This window comes from Ixodes scapularis, unplaced genomic scaffold (assembly GCF_016920785.2).
Source record: "Ixodes scapularis isolate PalLabHiFi unplaced genomic scaffold, ASM1692078v2 ptg000303l_1___fragment_1__unscaffolded, whole genome shotgun sequence".
In the NCBI taxonomy this organism is placed as follows: Eukaryota; Metazoa; Arthropoda; class Arachnida; order Ixodida; family Ixodidae; genus Ixodes; species Ixodes scapularis.
The window spans coordinates 1,035,492-1,059,377 of record NW_024609955.1 but is presented as its reverse complement, the minus strand read 5'-3'; the positions used below and the strand labels follow the sequence as shown (position 1 = coordinate 1,059,377).

The window sequence follows — 23,886 nt, the reverse complement described above, 5'->3', positions numbered from 1 at the left end:
GCCGCCCTCTGCCTAAACACCTGGATCGCGTTTTCACAGTCTCCTTCGCGCTCGTCGGGCTTGAGGTCCCCGTCCTTCACGTTGCGCATCAGATCTTTACAGGCCTTTTCTCGATTGTGCGAAGAGTCTAGATAGTCTTGGGTGAGTGGAGAGGTGATGTTTTGCGCCACCACGTCGCCCAGTCCGATTCCCACTTGGGCAAAGGAAAACATCACGGTGCAAACAATGGCGGTGAAAAAATCCACGCCGCAAGCGTCGTCCACGTACTCGTCGTATTTGGGGGGCACGCGCATGTCCTCGTCGCAGTACGATATCAACACGAGCGTGTGGTGCAGCACGATCCTAAACATTTTGCGAGTGTAGTAGCGCAGGCTCGCAATCTGTTCCATCGCGTCGGGTGGGTCGCGATCGGTTGACACCAGAGTAGAGTGCACGACGGGGTCTAAAGGTGCCGCCACCGAAACGTCGTAAAATAGACAGCCGTCGTCAGTGGCATACTCGTACGTTTTCAATAACGCCTCTAGGGAGGGCAGACTACTGTTGGCATCCGGCTCCAGAGTCTGTAAATAGGCCTTTCGAATGTTACCCACTACTCTCCTGATTCTCTCCATAGATAAAATATGCGATGGACGGTATAAAGAGGGTGGGTTCGAAGCACCAATATATTCCAACCAAAAACAATGCCGAGAGCGGTGGTGGCATAAGCTGGAGCGTCGTCTATCTGGCGTGCAGCGTCGGATTCCTTTGCAGTTTATATTACGTTCATTACAAAAATAGGCGGAGGTTGTTGGAAACCTGTCGATCCTACAGACACCTTTGCGAGCGCAAAAACGCCAAGAAAAACGCCCAGATACTGACGGACGAGCAACTGCTCGAGATTCTAGACGGGCTCGCGTACGTCAAACTCAGAATACTCGCCAGCGACCCAAACAAGCTCAGAAAACTCGTTTATAAAGAAAATAATGTGGACGCAATATTCAAACCTGCACCATTCTCTGTGTAACATAACGGCCGACGGTTACGTCTACAAGCACGGGCGGCTCATTGGCTACCCGAGCTGGTTCGTAACCGAAGAGTACGACAAGCGTCACATCGAGTGTAGGGTGGTCGATACCTCGGGCCTCCTCAAATCCGACCTCGAAGACTCGATGCGCCGAATGTTGGCACCCGACGTCATCCTGTCGCCCTACATCGACCGATGGGAGCAGAAACCGCCCGTCGTAGCCGTCGACGGAGAGTTTGTCTCGCGAATTTACAGTGACCTCCGCGAGCTCAGAAACTCGGCCGCCTTTGTCGGTTTCGAAGACGCCTTCGAGCAGAGCCTCGTAAAAAATCTCCCCGACGGCGACGTAGTCTTCGATTTTAGATGCGTCGACCTGGCCTTTTCACTGTCCACCACTTACAAGACGGACCTCTTTCAATTTTTCTTCTACGTGCTCGTTCCCGTCTTGAGAAACTGCATCGTCCACGCCCAACTCACGCTCGACAACAACGAGTACGAAAACAGAACATTCTGCCACGCGTCCAACGTCCTCTACTACTTTCTGGAAAACCTAGTCTACCATCTCCTCACCAAAAATTCCTCGCGCAACAACGGACTCGCATCCCTCGAAATTGTAGACAAGTGCAAGCCCAGGGTCGACGACGCCAAAATCACCAAAAGCGTGCTCCAACCCGTCTACGTCCGCAGAGCCATGACCGAGGCCTTTCGCCTCTCCTCGTGGGTGGGCGACGGATCCGTCGACTCCAACACACTCTGCATCCGCGTGGGCCATCTCAAGGCCCCGAGCACAGTCGAGATACGAAACGTAAACGCGCCCGTCTCGTACGTAAAGTACAACTCGGAATGTCCTTCGGAAGCCTATTTTGGCTCGGCAGCCACCTTTGTACTCGACGTACCCAACGACCGAGTCTTCAACTGGGCCGTCGTCAAGTGCAACGAGGCGCACGTCGAGGGGCTCCACTTCCCCATACCCGCCATCTCGGGTAGCCACACCGATCCCGTGTACATAAACTACCTAGACACGTGCGCCTCTAGCATCCGCGTGCTAGACATGGGCTACTTTACGGTGCCCGCCTTCTTTGGAAAACACGAATACAGCCAAAAGTTTACCTCGCTCGAGTATCTCCGCTGCGGCAGCCTGCAAAGCGAAAGCTGGTACGCGATGCTACACGAAAACACCTCACCCGTGGCCTTCGAGTGGAACAACATCGTGAGGATTCTAGACTCGCGTACTCAAAAGCCCTGCGCCCTAATCAAACTCATTTCGGACCACACGACCCACATTGGCCTCACTCACCCCGATGACCTATACTGGCTAACTCCAGAACTCGACGCAAATTCCTGGACCTCGGCGTCCTTCGTAGACATACCGCCGTACGAGTTGCACCGCGAATATAGCGCTGGCGGCGACGTAGAAGAAGACTCGAACATAGTTATCATCACGCGAGACCGCTGGCCCTTCGTCAATCTTTTCAAGGTCAAGATATCCGTCGAAGGGGGGCCACTCTGCAAGTATCTCGACTCGTGCATCTTCAAGCGCGACACGCCGCTCCTACCTCACTTGCAAACCTTTCACGTGCGGTGTCCCATAGACATGTTTACGCGCATATGCACCAAACACCTCAAGGGCGGCGAGCGACTACAAGAACTCACCGTCTACTGTGAAACCAGATTCTGCGACAACAGATACATTCAAATCATAAATCAAATATGCAAAACCGCCACGCGCCTGCGATCCCTGTCCATCTACAGCAACCCCTCGACCACCGCAGAGTATATTCTCAACAACATCCAGAGTCAAAGTCTCCAGTCCCTCTATCTTCTCTCCAACAACATTAGCGTACCTGGCATGAGCGTTCCAGTCATGTACGGCGAGTCCGAACTCTCTCGCAAATTTTGCGTCGACCTACTCAAAAAGTCCTTTCCGAATTTGCGCTACTGTCTATGCGCCTTCAATCACATGTACAACATGGACCTGTCACCCACGCCCGCTCTGTTGAGGCAAAACTTTATTAATCCGCCCACGCCCATATCGTCTGTACGAGAAGAAAACGAAGATACGTACCTGCCGGCAAAGAAGCCTCGTCCTCCGCCCAGACAACAGCAAAGGCCCGTAGAGCCACCCAAACAATCCAACATGTCAGAGACTCTCTTGGAACAAGACTTTATTCCACCACCCAGCATTTCGACAACTTCGATTGAAGAATTTAAAACTCCGGACCCACCCTTATCGTCCACCACGGAAACTCCTCTGACCAGCGAAGTAGACAGCGTTAAGAACTTTCCATCGTCCGAAGACGGCAACAGTATTAACCTATCCAATCTCGGCAACAAACCCTCCATTTCTACAGTCTATGCAGATGGCGCCGTCTACTCCGACACGTCGGTAGAGGCTAAAAGAGTCTTTGAAAACGACCAAGTCGGTCGAGACGTGGTGCAATCGATGCAACCCAATCCCACCTTCCCAGTCAACCCCTATTTACTTAAAGGAACGGCACAAGAAGAATACGACGAAGACATTTAAAATAATAAAGTTTAATTATTTGCCTCCGACACCAGAGAAGCGGTCTACGTCCCGTCGGACAAGAGGGCGGCCGTGCAGTCTTTCCGCAAGTCTCTCTTTATTGACGAAGACTGGGTGTTTGATCCACCGCTGACCGACCGGGAAGTTAGCATTCGCCTCAACGACGACCGAAGAGGAGGGGGAGACAGGTTCGTCTATGCCTTCGAGATCGACAATCGACTCGTCGAGGAAACGAACCTACTATTCGCCAGGCACGTGCCTCAAGTACTGGACGCTTCGCTATTTGTGCCGCACGAAGCGGAAAAACTCGTCTACCCAATCACAGACTCTTATCCGGCCGTCTGTTGGGTGACGCCCATCTTTTGCCTGTGCGCCTTTGCCGTTCTGTTTTCGAGCGAGTATGCGAATAATAAAAATGACTAATGAAACCAACAACGTCTACAGGGTCATGCTTCAGAGCATTTACTTATATAACCGAGACTTGCACGATCGACTATCCGACGTTGAGAATGGTTTGATAGTCGTTGGGATCTTATCAATACTTCCGTTTTTTGCTGTCGTTTTTCTCGCCTTTCTCGTATACAGAGAGGGCCCGTCTTTGATACATAATAGTAAATAAGAAATGGAACTACCGGTTCTCGAGCGATTAGACTTGGGGCAGGCGGACACAGAGCCGTCGCCTTCTGCATTCGGAGACTACATCGACGTCGGTTTGGACGTGTGCCGCTCCATAGACCCCACGATCCTGGTCTACGTGTCCCGGTACTTTGCGGAAAATCACCACGTCCAAGATCCGCCCTGCGAACAGGTAGACGCCAAAGACATCGTCCTGGTGTTTACGTTCAAGGCCACGACCACCGTGGACGACGACACGCGCTACAAGATGACGATGGTCGTAAACTTTGTGAACGCCTGTAGAGACGTCGTAATATCCGACATGATGTACAGCCGACGGCAGATTTTTCTACAACTGGAATATAAAAAGAGACTGTACGGCGGTCGTCACAAGTTTACAAAGACTCTGGGCCTGATCGACTACGTACTCAACGGCTACCTCAATTCCAAATCGGGATTTTACAAAATTTGGTACGATTATTACGACGTGTCCAAAGAAGACCGCGTAACAAAGACGATAAAGTACGTGGAGGGTCTAAAGTACAAGGGCGTCTACAAGCAACAGGATTTTGAAAAATTATCATCTTCGTGTGGCGAGCGCAAGTGGATGAATATGAGAAACGCCGTCATTTGCAACGGCGTCGACACGAACAAGTACTATTGTTACGTCACATACCTCGGTTGGGACCGATATGACTTTTACATAGTGCCGAGATAACCTTGACAGAAGACTACCGCCGTCTACGAAAAAAAATAGAATCGCGAAATACTCTACTCATCTACCCTCGCTTCCCCCCCTACACCGTCCACGCATGGTGTGATATTACGTGAGCGGCTCTCATTCGTCGGCTGATAACACGTGGGCTTCTCCGACGCGACTGCTTGTACTTACAGCAAAGTTAACCCTACCCTCTCCCCCCACATCGCTTCGAGCCAGCCCGAGAGTAGCACCATGTCCATCCTGAAGAAAATTTCCACCGCCGACCAGTGGGCCTCCAACTACGAGAATCTTCAGAAGATGTTCTCGTATGACGATTTTTTTAAACCCTACGTGGATGTGCCAAAACATCTCGGCGCCGCCACGAAGCACGTCCTCCAATATTTTATAGAGTGCGGGCACATTGTCTCCGGCAATGACAACTGTTTTATCAAGAACTTTGTGGTCGCCTTCGCGAACCCAACCGTCGACCCGGTGGATCAACGCATAGTCGACGTGATTAATATCATAAATGCGTGCCCTTATCTGAATGTCTTTGAGTTGGCGGTGACAAAGTACTATCTCTTGATATTTGTGCGGATCGTGCCGTCGAAACGGACGGATGCTGTCGGGCTGCGGAGAAAACTCTGTTTTTTACACAGCGTCATCACCAGCTACGTGGGAAACCACCACGTCGAGTGGAGCGAAGACTGCGACGTGTTGGCCCCGCCGCCCCCGTCCACGATCCCCATGTACGAACTGGACTACAGGGGGTTTTTGGAAGTGGTGGACACTGACGTTTTCGTGGCCGAGTTGAGAAGCCAGCTCAACCGGGAGCGTCCATGGACGACCCTGAGGAAACTAGTCGTGAGACACGCCGATACTCCAAAATATTATATCGAGAGGGTGCGCAACTACGACCGTGCGGTGATTTACTAGGAAAATAAAAAGAAAACACTCGCAAACCAGAAACTGTGTCTTTATTCCCACAAAAAACCAATCGCCCGGGTGGAAACGGGCGCATTCGTTCGTCTTTTCGGAAGGCAGTAAAGTTGTTCCCAACGCGTAACAATAGGCGCGGTAAAACGCTTTTCGAAATGGGCAAACACCTGCGCAGCGCAATTTTTGCTTTATACTAAGTCTTATATCGACCTTAGCACATCTCAATGTCAACGCTCTGGGACCAGGTGCATTCGTCTCTACCTTTCCGAACAACAGACTTCTGGAGGTGTTACCTAAGGCGGGGGTAAAACATTCGCTTTAAAAATAAAAATGCATAAAGTCGTTTCCAACGCGTAAAAATAGGCGCGGTAGAACGCTCTTCGAAAGGGGCAAACACCTGCGCAGCGCAATTTTTGCTTCATACTAAGTCTTATATCGACCTTAGCACATCTGAATGTCAACGCTCTGGGACCAGGTGCATTCGTCTCTAGCTCTCCGAACAACAGACTTCTGGAGGCGTTACCTAAGGCGAGAGGTAAAACATTCGCTTTAAAATTAAAAATGCATAAAGTCGTTTCCAACGCGTAACAATAGGCGCGGTAGAACGCTCTTCGAAAGGGGCAAACACCTGCGCAGCGCAATTTTTGCTTCATACTAAGTCTTATATCGACCTTAGCACATCTTAATGTCAACGCTCTGGGACCAGGTGCATTCGTCTCTAGCTCTCCGAACAACAGACTTCTGGAGGCGTTACCTAAGGCGGGAGGTAAAACATTCGCTTTAAAATTAAAAATGCATAAAGTCGTTTCCAACGCGTAACAATAGGCGCGGTAGAACGCTCTTCGAAAGGGGCAAACACCTACGCAGCGCAATTTTTGCTTGATACTAAGTCTTATATTGACCTTAGCACATCTTAATATCAACGCTCTGGGAAAAGGTGCATTCGTCTCTAGCTTTCCGAACAGCAGACTTATGGAAGCGTTACCTAAGGCGGGGGGTAACGTAGGAACCCACCACGTCGAATGAAGCCAATACTGCGACGTGTTGGCCCCGCCGTTCCCGTCCACGATTCCAAAGTACGAACAGGACTACAGGGGGATTTTTGGAAGTGGTGGACACTGCCTTTTTTTTTTCGTGGCCGAGCTCGGAACCCAGCTCAACCGGGAGCGTACGTGAACGACCCTGCGGAAACTAGTCGTGAGACACGCCGACACTCCGAAATATTATATCGAGAGTGTGTGCAACTACGACCGTGCGGTGATTCACTAGTAAAATAAAAAAACACTCGCAAACCAGAAACTGTGTCTTTATTCCCACAAAAACCAATCGTCCGGGTACCATGGGCTCGCTTGAATAGTATCGACACGTCAGGCCGCCGGCGACGCTTCACAGGTGGGAAAGGCTGAGTTTGATACTATTGTAAAAATATTATCGTGTTTATTATTCTCAAAATGAAATGAGCTCGTGCCGCGTAACGTCCTCTACCGTTGCTCGATCGGGCAATGGGATCCGGAACGTAGAGCGATGTTTGGTGACAGGCGTAGCGAGTCCACCACAGAGGGTTTCCGGTGGAGGAGGCCGACTTAACGGCCAAGAGGACGTAGGTGCTGTCGTGAGCGCCGACGACCGAAGATCCCTTGAGTGGTATGGGGAAGACGACCTTGACCGTCCTGGGCTCGGTGAACTCTATAGGTTCCTCGTCGCGCCCCAGCCGTATCTCGACCACCTCCTTGCACATGGTCACGGTGCTATCTTCTTGGGAATCGTCGTCGACAGTCTTCAAAACTACGTCCGCGCACTTTTCCACCTTCCAGACGCATTCTCGACCGCCGACATCGGTCAGTTGGATCGACCGAAGGTCGCACATTATTTAGATTTTTTCCACCACGGCAGATATTTTGTCGACGAGTCCTGATTCCATTAAAAGACATACACGCACCACGTGGACTCCGCGCACGCCCTGAGTCAGGAGGTGATCTAGCGGAATGACAGCCGCCTTTAGGAAGGGGAAGTGCTCAAACACGCTAATGTGCTCCTTTATATAGTCGGTGTTCTTTTTCACCACGTGACAGAGTTCTGGGAAAGGGACGTACTTGACGGCAACGTCTTTGAGCTCTACCGTCACCACAATCTGCTGCATGTAGGATACGTACTTGAGGTCGGGATGCTCGGCGCACGCCTTTTGCGCGATGTGTACGAGCGCCTCGACTTTGGCGAGCGGCTGCGTGTCCTTTCGCTTGTGAAGCGACACGACACGCCCCATGCCGCCGACTTCTCCGTTGATCTTGGCGGCGATGCGTTTGAGTCTGTGCGACGAGTTGTCGTTCATGAGCGCGATGCGGAGAATGCCTTCGCCCGATTCCGTTTCGCAGTGATACACCGAGTCCAGTCCGCACTTCTTGACGACGTTTTCGTAGACCTCTAGTTTGGACTTTTTTAGCGTCATAAAGTCCGCGAGCTCCTTGGCACTGAGGGGCTTGTCTCCGTCGAATTTCGTGGCGATGGGCACGTTAATCAGAAACTGGAGACATTCGGTGCTAAAGAGAGCCGAAGCGCCAAATCTTCCGTCAACGTTGCACGTTATGTAGTCGAGTATTTTGTCAAACCCGGAGACGCGCTTGTCTTCCACATCGCAAAGCGTTCGCACCGGCATGTTTTTATATAAATTAAAAACCAATTATGGAGTATGTCGTAGGGCTGCTGGCTTCTCTGCCTGCCGCGTATAATACTGAAGAGGAAATTCAAAGGACTACCCGTATTTGTGTACATATATTCGAAAGAAAACCAGTGCGTTTTTTGGGATAACGTGGGTATGCGGTGGAACTCTCTAAATAATAGTTTATACCTGATGAGTGACGATTACAGTCCGGACAACCGCGGAACGACCGTCCTACTTTCGCCGGGCGAACTGGAAGTCGTGCACTCGAAGCGGGACAAGACAGCCGACGCGTACGTCCCTACGCACGAGCAGCATCGCCTTATGCGAGCTCTCGGCTGCGAGGAGAAAATCTACGACGTCGTCTGGAATGGCGGTCAGCGCGTCGTCTACACTTCCATGGACCTGTTTCGAATGCTATACAACAAGAGCGTCTTTATTTGACGTCAAAGTTTGGAAAGTTGAGCGAGCACTTTAACAACCCGTTGAGCAGGCGCCTCGGAAGCCTGGCTCTGTACTCGTAAGGAGTCACGTCCGCCGTCGTCGGTCCGTAAATATGTAGCCACACCGAGTCTCGCTCGTCGCTTTCCGACGCCAATCTTCGGTTGGACGCGACGTCGTGGGGGCTTCTTCTCGCGTCGGGCGCGTACTTTACCATGTCCACCGGTACGTTTCGCGGTTCTAAATAACCCAAATTTCTGTTCATTGCAAACACGACAATTATGTTATCGTCGTGCGAGCGCCGCTTGTACGTTTCGTAATGTTCTCTGCGAACGCATCGTCTGATTCCTTTTCCGTAATTGCCGCATATTGCCTGCCCCGTGCATAGAGTCGAGCAGTCTCCGTCGTTGACGCAAGACACGTATTCCTTATCGCAATCCATATACTTTTTTGTTTGAAGAAGAGATGACCTTTAAAATTACTATACTCAAGGCTTCGGAAATGAACGGAGTCTATTTTCTGTGGGCTATGATACTGCTAGCATTTAGCGTTCTGGTTATTTCGCTCACAATCTGCCGCGTCCTGTTTGCCCAAAGAAGAAAACGGAAACCGAAAAAGGAATTGAGTAAACGGGACAAGCTCGTAAACAGCATTAATAACGACAGCGACTTTTCGGACGACTTGTACGAGAACGTTCTATAAATAAAAATGGACATGTTTAGGAGTGCATTCCTGCCTTCTTCGCGAATCGACAATTACAACAATCCCCACAGCACCACCACGGCCGCAACTCCCCCTTTCAATACGACTGTGCATACAACTACGGCTCCCATGACCACTATTACTACTACTGCAACTACTAGTACTACTACTGCTACTACTAGTAGTAGTACTAGTACGAACCACAGACTAGACACCGTCCCACTGACGACACCCGACCAAAGAAACGTAGCATCTAATGCGACCATAGTCTACGACATGATGCTGGCATATTTCTGGAAAAACACCGACAAGAACAAGCGATCCGACATTTACGACAGTCTCACTCTCCGGAACGCGGTGACTTCCGCGAGCGACCATCGAGCCGGTAGCGAACGTCTCTTTAGAAAACACGTTTATGAGGTTTTGGGCAGATCCTTTCCCTGGATCCTTAGCGTCGATAACGTCCGCGTCTGCGTCTCGGACCAGAGATCCGTACTGCCCATCGAGATCCTCATTCCACGCAGGGCGGCCTACACCAACGAGAGCGCAGACTTGGCTTTTGTCGGGCGCGTCCTATACGACCAGTACAAATCGGTGATTGATCCGTACGATCACGTCACGTATTTGGTTAGGAATCACCCCAAGCTCGTGGAACGCTACCCCATGTTCTGGTCCTACGTGTTTCTCAAAAACGTTCCGGCGTACAACGATTACGTGGAAGGCGACTGGAGCGACGAGAAGACAATCTTTTCGAGTCAGACCTATCAGGCGGGCTGGTTGAATGCAGACGCAATAACAATGCTGGCAAGCACAGTCACGAATCTGCCCTTTGGCGGAACGGGTGGCGTCGGCGAAGAGCCCGTAGCCCTGGGCGTGCGCGCCATGTACAACCTGGAGTTATTTAGTTCTGCCTACAACGGAGACTACCTGTTTACGGCCGCCGCCATCCGCAACGCGTACAAGTTTGCCTACGACTCGTGCCTCTACGTTCCGCGCGGCGTGGCCGCGGCCGAGCTCCGTTCGCTAAAGAAGAGGGAGGTCCTTCTGGGCGTGCGGCAACCCACCATCTCCGACGTGGTCAACGACATCAACAACGTCAAGACGTCGTCCGTCATGGTCTACCTGGACGAAACCGTGAGAAAGAAGCGCGGCGGCGGCATCGCGAGTGGCGGCGTGGGTTGCCTCAAGGCTTCCGGCCTGCAAGAGGACGTGGTGGAGAAAATTGTCGAGAGCGTCGAGTCGACCGTCAAGACCATACTACCCCGACTGTGCGAGACGATAGGAATTCCGAGCGTGATTGCCAACGCCATGACGGCAACGAAAAAGATTCGGCTACTAGACGTGCTGCGCACCGTGGACAACGTCCTCTTCCAACACAGCGACTGGGAAGAGAGAATAAACAGGGGTCTTGCCGCGATTCCGTCTCTGATCAACAACATAACCAACGAGCCGATCGTCAGCTTTGTGCCGAGCAAAACGGCATACACGCACGTACCCACAGGCAGCACCCTCGAGCTAACCGGCTTTGACAACTCGATTGTGCTCTCCACTCATCTCGATCCCGAAACAAACAAGCGCTTCTGTCCCCTCAAGTTCATTTTACAAGAGCCCTTCCTCTATCTAAACAAGGGGAGCGGGCGTTACTTTACCCACTCGAGTGGAGGTCACCCGATGCCCTTCACCCAGGTAGAGGGATTACGCATACTGTATCACTTTCTCGTCCAATTAAAAAAAACACAACCTCCATTATTTGGCGTGACCTTGTGTGATGAGAGTACTTAAGCGTCGCCCTTCTACACACACAATAAACGTATTGACACCATGGGTATCCGAAATCTTTGGAATACACTCAACGCAGTTTGCAACCGCGCCGTCGAGGAGGAACTGGCACCGTTACTCGAGTCTCAGTTACAGCTCTTGGACGACCCCGGCAGTAACGTCGAGACGGCCACGAACCTCGTTTTGCGGACGTATTTTTCGCCTACGCCGTCTGCGCGTCACTTCGACTATGAGAGCGTGACGTCCTCGTTTGTGATCGGAGAGTCGGCGCGCATTCAAGTCGTCGTCGACGGTAACATTTTTCTACACCACTGCAAGCACTCGCTGACGGACCACCATCTCAAGACGTTTGCGGACAAGATCGATGCCGCACGAGCGATCGCCGACCGAGAGGAACGAGAGCGAGCGTGGGAAGCCTTGAACCTCGAGATTATCAAACACTACGTTCGCGAGACCAACGGAGATCTGGTTGGCGATTACGTCGAAGACTATAGCGAAGACGACGCGTTTGTTCTTCGAGATTTGGACTGGGACAAGGAGTACGAGGCGAGACCGTGCGAACGCTGCATCCGATACGACGCCTTCTTCACGACGGTGTTTCATTGCATATCTAGGACGGTCAAGAGGGTCGTCAAGGGGCTGTCCCTAAACAGGCGTGTGGGAGTTGACGTGGTGGTGGTGTTTGACGGAATGTCGCCGACGGTAAAGTGACCCGAGCAGTACAAGCGTCGCAGTAGAGAGCTGACCAACGTCATCAAAAACTCGTCTGGCGAGGACACCAAGCGAGTTCGGACCATCGAAAATTCGAGACTGCAGTCTGTCCTGAACGGAAGGCTCAAAAACTTGGCACGGTACGGCAAAGACGCCATGGCCACAATCTGCCGATTGACCGCGGCCTCGGACGTGATGCAGCACGTCAGGGAATATGCCACGCTTCTCGAGAACTCACTCTACGCCAAAGAGGTGATTGACGGCTACTCGAACGAGTCGGCTGCAGCGTACCAACTCTCGTCCTTTACGATCCTGCCGCCGTTCTACGTGGGGGAAGGCGACGTCAAGGTCGTGGACTCTTTAATGTGTCCGCCGCCAAACGACGAGCGCTGGGACGTGTCCGTCGTTGTCACCGACGATTCGGACATTCTCCTCGGGGTAGCTGCGGTCGTGGAAAAGATACCCTCGCGAGACGTCTACGTGTATTCGGCCCGCCAGTACAGCGAGAGTAAGAAGCGACAGGACGAACACAGGTTCGAGTTTGGCGGCGTGCAACACGCCGTGTCTCTGCTGGAAAGGTCTCTTCCCAGTCGTCAGGCGGGTTACTACCACATCAAGGACGATCTCTTTACTCGCGCTGTACGCGTCAGTAGTTCCGATCTTCACCCGCTGTCGTTTGTGGTGCCAATCTTGCTGTACGGCGGCTACGAGATGCTCCCGTTTATGATAAGCTCATCTAAAAAGGTGGACGGCAAGAAGGTGGACCTGTTTCGCGCAATGATGAACGCCGCAACGAAGGAGACTAGCTTCTTTGACATTTTACTGGCGGCGGTCGATGCCGCGGCACCTATGGAAGGGTCCACTACGCGGAGGCGAGCGGCCGCAATGTCCAAGGACTGGCCTAAGGCGAACGAGCGTCGGCAGAAAGTAGAGGAGATTGTCACGAAATACCTGAAGCTGCTTCAGTACACCACGCTCTACACCACGCAGCAGGACCGGCTAGCGTGGTACGTAAAGCCCGTAGAGTTTGTGTACGAAGACCGCGTGGTAGAGAGGGACGCGACAACAAACGCTTTCGTCACGTGACCGATCACGACCATGGGGCAGAACAAGGCGTGCCGCGCGAGTCTCGCCGACGTTGCGAGCGTCATAAGGGCCCTAAAGGCCAGCGACGCGTTGGAATCTGCGGTGGACATACGAGCTTACGTTATCGAATCTAGCGGCGAACACCTTGCGGTTTCCAGCGCCATCAAGGCGCTTTCGGCGCTCTACATGATGGGTGCTATGGAGTTTGATGACGACTACGACAATTGGTCGGACGTGGAAGCCCTTGCTGCCGTCTACAAGTGGTACGAGACCCGCTGTCTGTGTCCCTGCATCAAGACGATGGATCTACGACGCGTCTTCTGCATCTTTAGACAGAGCAGCGACTGGTCTCGCACGTTCACCACTAGCCTCATCAGACGGGCCTATAAGAAGAACAAGCGGCGACTGAGCAACCTCCGATTTCCTAGTTTCGACGCCATTTACAACGACATGTTGTGAATAAAAGAACGTTTGTTTGGACACACACACACACAGACGCACACACATAGAGACACAGATGTATAGCAGCGTGCAAGCTAGCGTAAGCGTTTATTTTAGGCAAAGCAGACAAACACAAGCGAAAGCGAGTCACTTCTTGTAATACGACACTTTGTAAATGCCATAGTCGTTGGTGGACGTAATGTTTGACTTTGTAACATCTTTTAATATCTGCAATTTCTGTATAGTGATGTAGTAGAAACAGTCGACGAGCCTCGAGACGACCAGATTGTGTAGACACATCCAATGCTTCTCGCAATAAAGGCGATCTGACACATACTGTCCGTCTTCCTTGGGTTTGATTTTGGCCACGAGCGCCGGTAGAGAGGTGGTCACCTCGTAGGTGCCGTGGTACGTGACTGGAATCACGTCGAAGAAGGATTCTTGTTCTTCCAGGGGATCGAAAGTGTAATCGAGTGGCAAAGTGGTCGTCTTGTCGTTTACATAGCTTTGCAGAACGTGGTGGAGAAAGGGTAGAATTGCATGCACGTTGTGATGCGCCGACGAGTGACGGACGTAGAGGTAGACGTAGTGCTTGGTGCATATCACGTCGTGCACCTTGAGATCGCGCAGCACGTTGATGAAGTTTATGCAGTCCACCACCACTCGGTTGGCGTCCTTGTCCCTGTATGAAAAGACGAGTAGATAGTGGTACGACGAGCTGTCTTTCTGACAACACTCTGCTCCCTCTACGACCGATGGGACGTTGTTTTGAATAAAGAAATTTGCGATAGCGATCCAGATTTTATAGGGTATCGATACCGAAAGGTCCAGTTCGCAATGGAGATAGTCTCGCAGGGTCCTCATTTTTTGTTGCGAAAAGATATCGACGAACGTGACCTGTTTCAACATTTTACTCCCTCGATCGTTCAAATCAGTCACCGAACCTTTTTGTTAATGTATATGGGGGCGTTGGCGGTTTTTTATTTCAAATGCATATGGGCACGTTGCTGTCGTCGTCCTTGCTGCGAGGCGTGGACGTGGATGGATTGGAGAGTAGCGGCGCCATCATCGTGGAGACGTCTTCCATGGTTTTACGGAGCTTGTCTCGCATCGAGTTGGACAACAGGTCGTCGCTGTCGCATATCAGTCTGTTGAGAAACTTTGTTTCGACCGGAACGATGACTTCCACGTCGTCGGCCACGGACCACCTACAACGGGCTAGGAAGAGGCGCAAGGCCGTCGCCGAAACAAACTGCCCCCTAAACAGGTTGTAGCAATTAGACACGGAGGCAAAAGCCTTGAGTAGTTCCTTCTCGAGAAATTTCTTGTTGATGACGTTAATCTCGGTCTCGTCCTCGATAAAGAGCTTGATGAACATGTTCAAAAAGTCGGCTAGTATGCGTTGGTCCACCTCGCACGTGGATATGGCCGCCATGGCGCACTTCGCTCCGTTGGCATCGCGCGTAGTGTGCATGGCAGTAGACATGGACGTGCACCACGAGATGATGGACGACGACACGCTAGGCGAGATGTGGTGTTCCAGATAGTTGGGCGACTGGACCCAGAGTAGAAAGTCGTTAAAGAAGCGCGAGTCGTACAGGTAGGTGTTTTCGCCGCGGTAGCTCCTGCAGAAACGCGTGTGATAAAACAGGTTGGTGGCCATCCGAAATAGCGCCGTGTTTGAGTAGGTGGCAATTTCTTCCTGGCGCGGAGTGGGTATGCCCTTGGTCATCTTGAGGCACTGTAAGGTGGCCCCAAACATGTCCGAGTCCATCATCTCAAAGTTTAGGCACTGTAGAAACAGACCGAGGTTACGGGGCGAGACGCAACAGGCCTGGCTGTAAAATTTGTTGAGCTCCTGCGTGCCCTGGTCCGACTGTTTGTGCACTTCGACGAAGCGAGAGTCCACGCGCCCGTTGCTCATGCACTGTTCTATGATGGAGGCGATGTTAAGGACCGACACCTCGGTGGCCGGCGCCTTCTCCTTCTGCAGGGCTAGCACGTAGTGGTTGGTCCGCGGCACGGGGATCGTGTCGGAACTCTTCATGATGAGCTCGTTGTGGTCACGCCGCGTCGTAGAGATGGCCGGATCGATGATGTTGACGTCGTCCGTGACCCGCTCGGCCGGCATGACGGTCCGGAGCGTCATGTAGTCGGTGTCGCAGCGGTACACTCCGTTCTCGACGTTACTCGTGTACAACCTGTTGCTCTCTTCGACCAGGAGGTTGATGACGTCCTGTGGCTTGTTGTTTTGCGAAAACTTTACGCGAATGGCCCCGACAATGTTTTCGTTGACGGTGTGTGGCTGCGTGATCCTGTGCACGAGGCTGAGACCGTTGGCCACGTCGAGCCAGTTGTGGCCCATGGCGCTCTCAAACTGAAAGATGGGGTTGCACTTTACGCGCACCGCCGCGTAGTTGCACAGGGATACTAGCATGACCGCCGTAATCTTGGCTGCCGTCCTTGCGCCCACCGCCATACCGCGAGTCGCCTCGCGCGCATGGGAAAAGATCTCTTCGATGTAGAGGAGTAGCAGGCGCAGAATGGCAGTAGCGTACGCGTCCACGTACGGCTTCAGATCCCTGATGACGCGCTGAGTGGTCGACGAGGAAGAGGTTTTCCTAAGTATGTTGAGACTGTTTCGTACGTATTCGATTCCCATTACGCAGTGAAATACTGTATTGTCATTCAGGAGCGTTTGGATGGCCATCTGATCCATGTCGACCGTCATCAGTATGTTACTACCGAGCTCGAAAACGCGAAAGAGCATATCTGCAACCGGTTCCACATCTCCGTTGGTCAGGAGCGTCGTGCGCGCCTTGGTAATGTGCTGCATGAGTTTCTTGGACGAGTAGCCGAGTAAGGTCGACGTGTCGTTCAGGAGCGTGGGCACGTATTTATCGCCATCTCTCCTGTAAGACACGTTTTGATTTCCCCGCTGCCGGAATACGGGTAATAAAATATCGGTGGCGTCTTCGTGATTCACCGAGTGTTGACATCGTCCCTTTTTCAACAGGTCTAAAAAATTTTCTGCGACAGACATTTTTATAATAAACAAAATTGCTACCGCCTATGGGAGGTCGACTCCGCTCCCAGTCGAGGTCAACCTAGATATGGAGAGAATATATATTGCGCACCGAGTAGAGGGCTCCTCTCATTATCGTCGCTATGGCGCACCTCGTTACGGATCCCATAAGCAAGGAAGTCGTGCGTCGCTTCAAGACGTTCGCCGAATGGCGACTTCGCACCAGAGCCACGCCTCGAGACTTTGCCTATGCCGGCCTAGAATATTGCGCTGACCGGAAACACATCTACTGTCGGCACTGCAAATTTCAAGTCGCCGAACAGGACTGGGAGACGCTCACGTTTCACCCGATGGACCTTCACCGCCGAATGCCGTGCAAGTTTCTCGAGCAGTACAGGGACCCGCGGCTGAACGTAGCAAAGGTCGTGTCCGTCTTGCCGAGCTACTCTCACCCGGTCTACAAGAGATACGTCGACGAGAAGATTCGAGCCAAGACCTTTCACGATGTTCGAGGCCCTGCGTTCGCCAAGGCCGGCTTTTTCTGCTCGCACGACGACGAGCAGGGCTACCTCTCCCGCGAACAGATAGTGACCCGCATAATCGTTTGTTTCTACTGCGGGGTGCAAGTATTTTCGATCCTCGACTGCGAAGAAGACGATCCGTGGCTGCTACACGCCCGCAGGTCCCCCAATTGCGTGTTTCTACGAGTGAACAAGACCTATTACTACGTGCACGATGCAGTCGAAAAGTTTTACAGGAGCGAGATGTACTGGGCGTCTCACTTTCCCGAGATCGACGATCTCGTCAAGGACCCAAAGTTCCGCAACAGGACTATGAGTACTCTGTACACGGCCAACCTGACGCATCCCTTGAACGTATCGGCGATGGTGAGTGCCATTCGGAGCAGCAAGGCGACTCCGTTGGGCAGTCACACTCTGTTTGAGCCAGTGAACGCCCTTCCTTCGTTCGATCACAAGGCTATCGGTAGGTGGGGTAACTTTGTGATAGATAGCGCGATCAGTGATACGCACTATTCCGCTATAAAGTCACGTGACGAATCAACTAAGAGGTGCATCGTATGCATGAAGGCTCCGGCTAACATTGCCTACTTGCCGTGCGGACACTGCGTGTCGTGTTTCGACTGCACCATATTATTCAAACATTGCAAGGCCTGTAGACTCAAAATCGACTTTATTTCTAGAGTCTACTTTGCTTAAGAACATGTCTTTCTACTGGAGACTGTTCGTTCGACCACGACCCGACTGTGGCCAAGGTGATGTCCGACTTTAAAACTTTTGCGACGTGGCCTTTGCGCAACAGTACCCCCCCACCCAAGGACTTTGCCATGGCAGGACTCGCCTACGATCCAGAGAAGCGGATTCTCAGCTGCTCGATGTGCCAGCAAAAGACTCAACTCTCTACTATCGTGGCCTCGGACGAAACACTTCCCCAAGGACTGCACGAATCCGACTGTGACGCACCGCTACGCACGCTGAGTCCAGACGTCTCGGCGGTGGTGACCGAACGAGCGCTTGCCTTTAGGCCCGAGTTTCAGACTTACACTGCGAGGTTCGCCTCCTTCGACGCTCGGCCGAAAGAAGAAGACGTCTTTGACGTGGATTACATGGCATCTGCGGGATTTCATTACCTGACCGATCGGACCGTGGAATGCTTTTGTTGCGGACTTCGGTTGCTTTCGTGGGAAGCCGACTACGACGACCCAGTCGAGGAACACGCCAAGTACAACCCTCGCTGCCCCCATCTTCGATTGTGCGCGAGCGTAACCTACATCAAGGAGGTGTCCGACGTGTATAGAAATAGCGATTTATTTTGGTTGCTAGAATATACCAAGGACATTGAGTTTGTCTCAAACAAATACAGCCTAGACTTTATAACAGCATTGGCCACTTCCAAGTTTGATCTTTCCTGTCCGAACAAGCTAAAGTCCTTTCTCGAAAACAGCGATTCTTTTTCGGCGCTGAGCGTAGGACGTCCGTATCCACGCGCATCGACAAGACGAGCATCTCCATGAAGCGGTCCGATCCGTCCACGACGATTTGCGTCGTCTGCATGAACTGTCCGGTGTGTATAGTTACTTTGCCCTGTGCCCACGCCGCCTTATGTTTAAATTGTCTATTTCCAATGATTTACAATTCGAGAGAGCAATTTGTGTGTTGCCTTTGTAAATCTGCAGTGAGTGGAATGTATCGAATTCATTAAATAAACTATTTGTACTGGCACTAGTGTAGTGTGCATGCAAAAGAACGATTCGTGACTCAAAAATATAAGCACGCGAAATATTTATTTTCAAGCATAACTCAGTCGTCTTCTTCGCCCATTGAGTCTTCTCCTTCGTCGTAGTTGAAGGTGTTTAGGACGATCGGACCCAGCATTCTGTCGTCGTCCGATTCGAGATATTCGTCGGCGTCACTGTCGTAGTCGTCACTGTAGCCGTCGTCACCGTCACCGTCGTCACTGTCGAGGTCTTGGTACTCGATGTCACCCACAACACCGTCCACACCTTCGATAACGTCTAGGTCGGTTGGCGCAATGTTTCTTAGTGACGGAGACACTGTGCTAGAAATACACAATGTGTATTCACCAAGGTAGACGTCCTTGTTGGGGACGTCTCTAGCGGTGAGTAGGATGGCCGTCAGTCTTCGATGCACGTTGAGAAATTGGTGAAGCGTTTCTCGGCGTATAAATCCGAGTCCGGTCATGCAGAGGCTCCGTATGCCAACGTCGATGATCCTCTTTTCTGCGAGATACATCAAGGCTTCGTCGTCTAGGTGATAGCACGATCCCATCTGCAAGTGAGTCAAATTAGGTAGACCGTCCGCTAAGCACTTTACAGAGTCGTTGGTCAAGCCGGGTGCGTGACGTAGGAGCAAAGTCTTGATGTTCGGGTAGAAACGAACCAAATCACTGACGTGGCGGTCTCGCAGCATTGGATAGTGCACCAACTCCAAGAATGTGATGTGCGTAGGAAAGCTTCTTAATATTGAAATTTCGGTATACGCACAGTGAATTTGCCCTTCCACGTTGTCCCAAGCGTAGCCCTCTTCTTCGTGGTATATACTAAGCACCACTGTTTTCCAATCCACCACGTTTGACACTCTGGACTGAGCGAACACTTGTACGCAGGTGTCGGCCAGCGGGAGAGATGGGGACCTGTCTAGTCGAGCCATTGTCGCTTTGGGTTATAGGGTAGTAGTCGTGTCGTGTCGTGACGTCGGGGGAGAGGGTAGGGTTAGCTTTGCTGTAAGCGTAGTACGTGCGAGTACATATATATATATATACCCTCACTCGCTATCTGAAAACGGAGATAACGTTTCGCTACAAAAAACAAAATCGTACATTTCCTGACTCAACTGATTCGAAGCGCAAAAGACAAAGTGCGTCACGTTATCTTTAGAGGCGAAGAGTTCCGTCGTTATCACCAAGATAGCGTATATAGATTCGTTGTTCTGCAATATCACTCGAAGGACAGCTCGACTGGCGTTTCTTATTCCAGTCAGACACAAACTCTTGAGTCGACGCAAAGGAGCCAGATGAATCCATCCCTCGTTCCTGATACGGCCACCGTTGTTGCTGATTTGAAGATGTTCGAGAGATTGAGCGTAGGTCGCCAAGTATTGTAGAGCAGAGTTTGACAATAGGGGGGCGTTCCTCAGGAGTATGGTCTTGAGGTGCGTATACGTACAAACAATGTACAACAATTGTGCGTCCTCCAAGGTCGGATAGTCGACAAGGTCCAAAACGGTCAGAGCGTTCGCGGACACATGAGAAAGTTTACAAATTTCGGAGAACAGGACGACCCTCTCTCGTTCAAACTCTTCCTCATTTGAGTCTTCCGAATAAACGTTGGCCACTACTCTGCTCCAGTCGAAGGTTCGCGATTGATCAAACTTGGTGGCCTCGCGAAACACTTTGGACACGCTGGATGCTACTCCGGTCATGTTCTACGTTTGTCGACGCGCTTCGGCAGGCGCGCGTATATATACGTACGTTTTGTGTATGTAGAAAAATAAAGCCTCTCGAATGATTGTTTGTTTATTTCAAAAAAGACACGTACTAGACGTTGCGCAAAGCTCGCATAATGTGATCGCTTTCGGTGTAGTATCTCTTGTACTTGTAGCGCCTGATCTCGTCACTGACGTCGTCGTCACCGTCGTCACCGTCTTCAGCGTCGTCGTCGCTATCCACGTTGCGCTCAGCGTAGTCGTCGTCCGAATTTCCGTGAAACTTGGGCTCATTATTATTATTATTATTTGTCTCGTACACCGTCCGTCTGGTACGCAGAGTCGATTTGTAGCGGCCTCCGCCGGTCGAATGGAAGAAGCTATCCGTGGACGGACCCAGCGGTCTCTTTTCCCAGTCGTCCACGATCCTGTAGTTGGGGCGATTGGAAACGCGATACTTGAATTCCTTTCGCACGTTGTCGCGCGCGTTTGGACGAAACTTTGCACCAGACTCTTGGTGCACGATGTTGTCGGAATAATACGTGTCGTGCGTGGGCAAGTTTGTAAAGTCGCCGTTTATTGTCCTATACAACTCGCCTAGCTCGACCATTCGTAGGCCACGACTATGGTTTCCAGAAAGGACGGCGGTGGGTCGCGAATCACGTCGATCCACTGCCCCACCTTGATCGAGCGGCTGGTGACCACGTCGTGAAACTTGCTAGATATCTTGTCAATGTTTACGTTCACCAAGACTCCCGAAACGTAGGGCGAATGATTATCTCCGGTGGTCCTACCGACTTTGGTTTCCAACAGGGCTGCGCCGTCGCTTCTCGCTTTAAACACGGGATAGAACGAGTTAGATCGAATAGCCTTGGCCGTTTCGGCGTACTCCCTTCCGCACATGACGTCGCCCTTCTGGTTACGCACGGGCACTATCGAGTGCATGTCATTCGACACGTGAACTGGAAATTGATTGACGAAAATTGGGGCGCTGCGCTTGTGCATCTTAAAGACCTGAAAGTCTCTGATCACGTCGTTGGCACGCTTTATGAGACGGTTCTTGTCCGACCGCAACCCCTCGTGAGCGCTCGTGAGAAACCTGAGCAGGCTCGGCGGGAGTTGGTCGAAAGAATAATCCACGCGCACTTGATACATTTTTTTATTACACGGGATACATGTACTTGGAGTCGCTGCTGGCGTTTCTGGACATTGTTCGCCTACCGACACTGACGCTGCGACCGAGTCGGCCTCGGTTGATGGAAATGCTACGGCTCCTCCTGTTGCCGACGCTGCGACTCCTCTTCCTTCCTCTTCTTCGACCCGAGGAGAGAACGCTCCTACTCCTACTCCTCCGCCGCGCGACGCTTCCGCTCCTGCTCCTCCGCCGCGCGACGCTTCCGCTCCTGCTCCTAGTCCTCCGCCGCGCGACGCTCTTGCTACGACTCCTCCTCGTTCTTTGACTCGATGGTCGAATCTTGTCGAGGATCGCGTGAGTTATCAGCGCGTGCCTGGCTCGATTGATCGGACATGACGCCGGCAGTCGGTGTTTGCGAGCAAAGGCCTGAATTAGTTTCCCCAATAAAAGTTTCAGGTAGGTTGGACTCTGTCCTCGTTTAACCCGCATTGAGCCGAGAATGCGCCTTTGATCTTCCTTGGTGAAATGTTCGAGGCGATACGGCTTTCTCGTATCGAGTCTACGACCGTTCCTGTTGCATCTCGAACACTTTGTTCTGGCGGTTCGTTTCGAGAAACCGCACTTGGAACATTTGACCATTTTTATTTACTCGTTAAAAGCCATGCCTCTCAACAGAGCCTCGACATTTTCTGGAACGCGCGTCGGAAGACGCTCTTTGTTCTTGAGTTTGTTCACGTAAGAAGAGACCTTCACGGCGATGGCGTTTTCGCGAAACGTTGTCGAAAGCGGGTGCTTGGTGACAGAGTTGTGGGTGGCGACTCCCTTTTCAAAGTGTTCGCGGACGTCGCGGGGTATCTCTCTAAACTTGTAGCGTTTGGCCAGAACGTTTGTCGGGTACTGCGATATGTCGTACTGACGCTGCTTACAGTATTGTACGATCGCCTTTCTCAGAAGAAGGTTATTTAGCTGAGTCTTCAATTTCGGATTAGGAGTAAAGGACTTTTCAATTTCCAATCGCACGTCTGTCGGTAGACTACTAATGTCCGGGACTTTTGTCAGGGAATAAAATCCCTCACCCGTCTTCTTTGTCCGGCGGGCGCCGGTCCGTCGACGCTTATTCTTCATTCTCTCGAAACGAACGAACGTGGATATGTTTTCAAACAGAGCGTCTCATAGGGCTCTCGTAGGTTTTTTTTGCTCGTCGTCCATGATCATTCGGATGGCCGTTTGAATCCGCAAGTATCGCAACACGTCGCCCGTGTACAGGTGTTGATATGGTTTATAAACGACGGCAGTGCGTTCCCAAATGTCTTCACCAATCACAAAGTCCTCGATGAATTTCCTCAATATTTTTTTCTGCTAGTCCGATTCCATCATTTTTATAATTGTAGTATCGAGGGCCCTCCCTCGTAATCCATCACCGCATCACACAACGCTCGAGCGTTCAAGTCGCGATTTCTGGACAGTTCCTCGGCCAGGCTCGGTTCTCGTCCATACTTTTCTTTAAATTCGACTCGCCACTGCCGCTTGCAGATTTGCTTCTCCACGATGTCGACCCGTTCGTAGCACTCGACGTCGATTTTGTTGTTTTTCAACACGACGTTCATGACCCTGTAGTCGTCTTGGCGCAGCACAAAATTTATAAACTCGATCACGTTGCGAAAGGCCACGTCCACCCTGGTCATGCGCTTAACTGCCACGAGCGCCTTGTAGAGGAATTCGCATTGGCGCACCGCGCCGAGTTCCTCAAAGGCGCGTTCGAGTTTGTAGGCAAAACCCTGATCTACCGTGTAATGGTTTAAGGTCTCGATCGTCATAGGGCCCAAGATTTCTCTAAACTGTCGCCTGATGGCTTCCACCTTGTCCGCGTTACTTTCGGCCAGTTCAAAATTGTATTGCGGAACGTGAAACGTCGTCACGCCGGAATACCTGGGGGTTTCTATAGCGCTCGATGCCGGTGACTCCATCATTCCGTATTCTTCGTTTGTAAACAACATTGCGCGGTCAGAGGCGTCGTCCAATACCGAGTCCCTTTTCTTTCTAGCTGCGGGATGGGTAGGCGACGAAACGGGTGGTGGAGACGCAGACGACGACGAGGCGCTATAACTATCGAGTACCAGATACTCCGCGTCTTCGTCATCAGAGGATATGGGTGGTGGTGGTGGTG

The 23,886-nt window shown here is 51.7% G+C and overlaps 1 protein-coding gene across 1 annotated transcript; it reads right to left on the bottom strand.

Moving 5' to 3' along the window:
* Nucleotides 1-14,566: 14,566 nt before the first annotated feature.
* Nucleotides 14,567-23,536, bottom strand: LOC120846811. The gene is made up of 3 exons (XM_042287763.1): nucleotides 23,217-23,536; nucleotides 15,999-16,218; nucleotides 14,567-15,863 (listed from the first exon to the last, which is right to left on the bottom strand). The coding sequence occupies exons 1-3, from the start codon at nucleotides 23,534-23,536 to the stop codon at nucleotides 14,583-14,585; spliced, it is 1,821 nt and encodes a 606-aa protein (XP_042143697.1). The 3' UTR covers nucleotides 14,567-14,582.
* Nucleotides 23,537-23,886: the final 350 nt, after the last annotated feature.